The sequence below is a fragment of the Echinococcus granulosus genome (genome assembly GCF_000524195.1).
Source record: "Echinococcus granulosus chromosome Unknown EG_S00012, whole genome shotgun sequence".
NCBI classification, from domain to species: domain Eukaryota; kingdom Metazoa; phylum Platyhelminthes; class Cestoda; order Cyclophyllidea; family Taeniidae; genus Echinococcus; species Echinococcus granulosus.
The window spans coordinates 946,366-951,329 of record NW_020170392.1 but is presented as its reverse complement, the minus strand read 5'-3'; the positions used below and the strand labels follow the sequence as shown (position 1 = coordinate 951,329).

The following is a 4,964-nucleotide window of genomic DNA, read 5'->3' as shown; positions in this document are numbered from 1 at the left end:
TTGGCTTACTTTAACTTTATGGATAGAATGTCGGTTTTTGATAGATCTCTAATTTCTCAATCTCATTTTAGTTTGTCTCTTTCCCCTTTCTTCTAACTTTCCACCGCGGTTGTCGAATTTGAAGACTAACAAATGACAAGCGCCTCATCACACCCACTCACCCGCTCCCACACGCACAAGCTTTTTTGTCTCAAGCCTACTTTGCTTATCCAAGCGCGCGAAGCGGTCAATCATCATTGCCTCTTTTGCGCCTTTTTTCTGCTCTTGCTTCTGTTTTTTTTTTTTTCGTTTTGCTTTTCCATCCTGTTTTGCAGCGTGCGTGTTTTATCGTCCCACCTCCTCACCCATTTGAGGATTAGTGTTTGGTTGATTTGACCATGCTACTTCTAAGTTTATTAAAGCCAATGCATTGATCTCTTCGCACTTTAAATCTCTTCTGCCTGTCCATCCTTTCAACGTCATTTTTGACAGCATACACCAACCCCCCTCGTCGTAATCCAAACTCTGCGTTGATTCATTTGCCAAGAGTGTGTGCCCGGAACACCTAACAGCGCCAACTATTAATGCCCACAAGTGCTTTCCTTTTTTGAATCAAGAAGCGGAGAGCTGTTGGCTCCAACAAAAAGTGTACTCGTGTTTATTGCCCACATTATGCTGCTGCTCTGTGGACATGGATTTTATTATTTGAATAACATACCGAGGGGTCAGTTAAGGCCGTCTTAAAGCTATCTTGCAAGATGTGAACCGAATGGACTTATGTGGCTTTAATGTTCATTCCAATCGGACAGTTGCCAAGCCGAGACTAGCGGAATCTACCATTAGTTATTGAACTTGCCAATAGCGTTTGGCCTAGGTAAGAGGTTATTTCAGTTATTTGCAAACTTCTTTGGCGCTCGTTTAATGAATAAGCACAAGATACCAGGTCATTCTTGGGTCACCAACGTTTTCTTTCCATCTTCAAGACGCTTTTCCATGTGAAGCACTCGTGAAACCACCGTTTAATTTCTTTGGTATGAACTAGCTCATTAGTGGATGTGATTTTCATAAACCTCATTCAGGTGAGATGGGTCTGTAGTCCTTGCTTCCAATGGGTCATAGCAATCGTCGGCACGTTTTATCTATTGGTAGATATCATTCTTGTGTATTCAAATGGCTCCTGATTCGGCGATTAGAGGTAAGTGGATTTTTTGGATTTTATGGCACCGTGAACCCCCCATTCTTATTCCTAGTTGACTAAAACGGTAATGGGAAGTCTCATCAATTATTCTGGAAAGATAAAAACTTCAGCCACCGTCGTGGGTACAGCCTAGATAAAGCCTTTTTTTATTTCATTCGACCAAGTGGAATTCATTAGGATGCTACTAAATCCCTTTGTTTTTTAAAATTGATTTTAAAAGCCATAAATCGAAACAGATCAAAATAAACCCCAGTGACATGTTGAAGTATTCAACATATCCGGACACAAATAGAATGCTGTGGAATATCAGGCTTGAGACTAGATCCTGGAATTTATATTGGATCACTCCCCTTTTGTAGCAGCTTGCTACTTTTGCGCTTTTTACAACGAAAAATACCAACTTATGATTAATTTGCAATGGATAAAAAGTACTAAATATACATTAAAGCTTTACTGTATCAAAGCAGTGTGCGTTACTTCATCAAACAAGCGTAGATACCACTGAAGGTGTGAATTTGTTTCACTGGGGCTTTACTTCACCAAACAGCGGCACTTCCGAACACAGCCATTTCAGGCCCTGATGCAACCACTGTCACATGTCTTTGAACACAACATCTCCGTATATGTGTGCAGGGCGGCAAGTTTGCCGCAGAATTCAGATGGGGTCTCTATCACGCAAACATAGGTCCGTGACTAAGCCATAGTCACTTTGTTTACACCGCGTTTTAGTCGCATTACTCTTGCACACATACATGCACTCACTTTTACGCCGATTGACATTGTTGTCGCATGAAATTTTGGATTACACATTTAGAAGACGCCCTTTAAGCGTACTACATGGAAACCTCCGTTCACGTTCAAGGGGCTAACACCTCTCTTCACCGAGAAGGGTAATCTCGAAGAAGGCGCAGATGGGTGGTAGTTTAGACCACCTCAATGGTACCATTGTACCATGGGTATCAATAGGACTGTCATTGATCCGAGTGGAAGAAAACTAGGAAGTGCACAAATTAATTACGTTTTCAAGGCCATAAATGGTATCCATGAGATGCCACTTTTATGCTGGCATACGGGGCAACGTTCCTTGACTAAATCGACGTGATTACTTTTCGGAGGTTACATTACGCTACTGAATATTTACGACTTTTTCCGAAAGTAATAGGTGTATAGTATACTTGTGTGGGGAGAGTTCAGAGGGATATCGTTGAAGCCCTAAGGCCATTTTTAGACACGTATGTTACACCTCCAGGCGATACCACCATATTCTTCCTCTTTCTTTTAGGTAGGAACTCTGACTTCGGTGGCTCCGTTCAGCTGGTAGGTTTTGGTTTTATAACGTACATGGACTGAACCTCAATTGAGTTAACTGTCAACCTTTGTCAACTTTTCTCATTCTCCTTTCCTTCTATCATTGCGTGCATGTTTTATTTATTTTAAGTGGTATGCTTCGTCCCTTTATTCACATCATTTTCCTCTGTCATCTGCTTATGCACAAGTTTTTTCAAGAGTCCTGGAATTTTCAGATATACAGGCCAACGATTCATGAGAAAAATTCATACATAACGGTTACCAAGGTGCTAACATATAGTAAAGTGGATGCAATTATCAAAGTGCATTGCATAGCATCTCGCACATCTTGGCAATCTCTAAGACATTTCTTAGTGGGAAGTGAAGTTCCCGCATTTCAATTGATAAACAGAAAGTCACAAGAATACGGGGAGTTCTCTCTATGGGGAATATTACTGAGCCCAAAAATTAATGAAAACAACTTAATTCTGCTGCATGCTTTTCCTTTTTTCATTAAAATGGTGTATAAGTAAGAGTAAATATTATCCTCACTAGGGTGTGAAATGCAAGGAATTTTTGTTTTATAAGAGTTGAAGCAAATGCTGCTTCAATAACTAGGGCTTTCTCCAGTCTCTACACCGTTTGCTTTATCCATTCTGGCTTATTGTATGCACAAAAAGGCAATAAGGAAAACAAGTCTACGAGTATCTTTATCAGGGATGTACAAAATTGCTGGAAGGCTAGGGACGTAAATGACGGCTAGAGCGCTCGATGAGACTGAAAGAGTTCTACTTAGTATCGCCATATAATCAAAACAGCGATAGCAATATACTGATGGCGAGGAATCTTATCAAGGCGAATCGGGCAGCGCTTCTGTGCGTACTTGGTTTGGCGGTTAGCTGCGTTGCTTTCAGTGCCATTGGCAGTCCACTTGACCTCCATTTTGTGGGTTACCCTCAAGGCAATTAAATTTTATGACATCTCTTTCATGAATGCGCCCTGCCTCTATCTCTATGAGTCTTTTTCGCCCTTGGGCTCCGTGAATTTCATCTGTCACCCGAAATTCACTCCTATTTAATTCCTTGAGAGTTCCATTTGGAATTTGGAGTGGTGAGCAAGATCTTATTTTTAGTTTGGGGAATGGGAGAGTAATATGCAGCATGACTGCATTTTACAGGACTTCAAGGGTCCTGTAAGACTGTTGTTGTGACTAGAAGGCATCCAAAATGGTTTTTAAAATTGGGACATTGATTTTATTAAAATGCCATATTTTTTTGATAGTTCTGTCAATTCAAAGGAATTTGCAACCGGAAATGGGTAATGTTATACTAACCTGGAATAAACGATGACACTCACTATTTAAATTTTTCCTGCCTCTGACACTTAAACTAGCAAGTGCGTTTTGATTAGTCGGAGAGTGTTGTTTCTTTTTTGTGCCAATACTTGTGAGTTGCGCTTGGGCTCTAGATGTCTGTGGTGCTCTCTCAAACTCTGTGCTCCTTTTGGTGGAGGTATCTCGAATGTTTCTGCACGCTTGCCGTAGTAAATAATTAAAACGGCTACTATTTGTGATACAACAGAATTAGCTTTTCTCTCAAAATCGGTAACTCCATATTTTATGCCCTGTTAGCGAATGTCACTGCGCGAGATGATGTGGGTCAAAGAGGCGCATCCTGGCGTCCCTGCATGCTCCTCCAAAAATTTAAGTTTCAAAGGTCATGCCATTACCACGCTTGTGAGAAACTTCACCATAAAGTCATTTTTCATTGTCGACGTACATTCGTACCACTTTTTATCTCATCCCCCATTAACTGCAAATTATTTTAGACATGTAAACGCTTCAGGTGCTCTCATCGCATTTGTTTTTACGACTGGAGGACCTCCTTCCCTTCTCTAGTAGCATGCGTTCCCTCACTTTGCCACTCTGCCCTTTTTAGAGTGTAAATTTTACCCATTGGGTAGCAAGTGAACATTTTGTGTATGCTTGGTGGAAGAAAAAGGGACGGGAATTTATGGTAATTTTTTGTCAGGGTAAAGCGTGGTGCACTTGTTTACCCAAAGCAAAACTGAGGTGCCCAGTCTCTATTTTCCAGATAAAGGTAGATGGGCGGAAATTCTCACCAAACAAATGTTTAATTATCTGTTTATTTCCGCGATCTCTAGTGCTTTAGACAATCCCTTTCGTCGTGGGAAGTTGAAAGATGCTGAAATGAGCCCTTATCTATCGCCATAGTTAATAGGTGCCATCATCTTTAAAGTTAAAGTAATTTACTAAGCTAGGGGTATGTGGAAACTGTTTTGTTAGTTTGAGAAAGGGAGGGTTCTACTAGATTATTAATGCATTTTGACTCCCTTTAGTTTTGGGCAATTGTTTGGCTAGTCATTACAGGCGAGGTGTTGCTGAAATCGTACCCACCTACACATGTCAGTGGGAACAAATGGTTGAACTTATTATGCCTTTTGTATTCTCACTTGCATGCTCTCACTACATTGTGTATGA

The 4,964-nt window shown here is 40.8% G+C and overlaps 1 protein-coding gene across 1 annotated transcript in view; it reads left to right on the top strand. All coding sequences in view use genetic code 11, as the record gives it.

Annotated features, from left to right (window-relative positions):
* EGR_02656 (Actin-binding LIM protein) overlaps positions 1 to 4,964 on the top strand; it is a gene marked incomplete at both ends in the record, with an annotated part of 49,756 nt that overhangs the window by 5,465 nt on the left and 39,327 nt on the right. The window contains 2 exons of the mRNA XM_024491905.1: positions 2,460 to 2,494; positions 4,095 to 4,179. Of these exons, the coding sequence (XP_024353720.1) occupies positions 2,460 to 2,494; positions 4,095 to 4,179 (120 nt within the window). The remainder of the gene's footprint in view (positions 1 to 2,459; positions 2,495 to 4,094; positions 4,180 to 4,964) is intronic.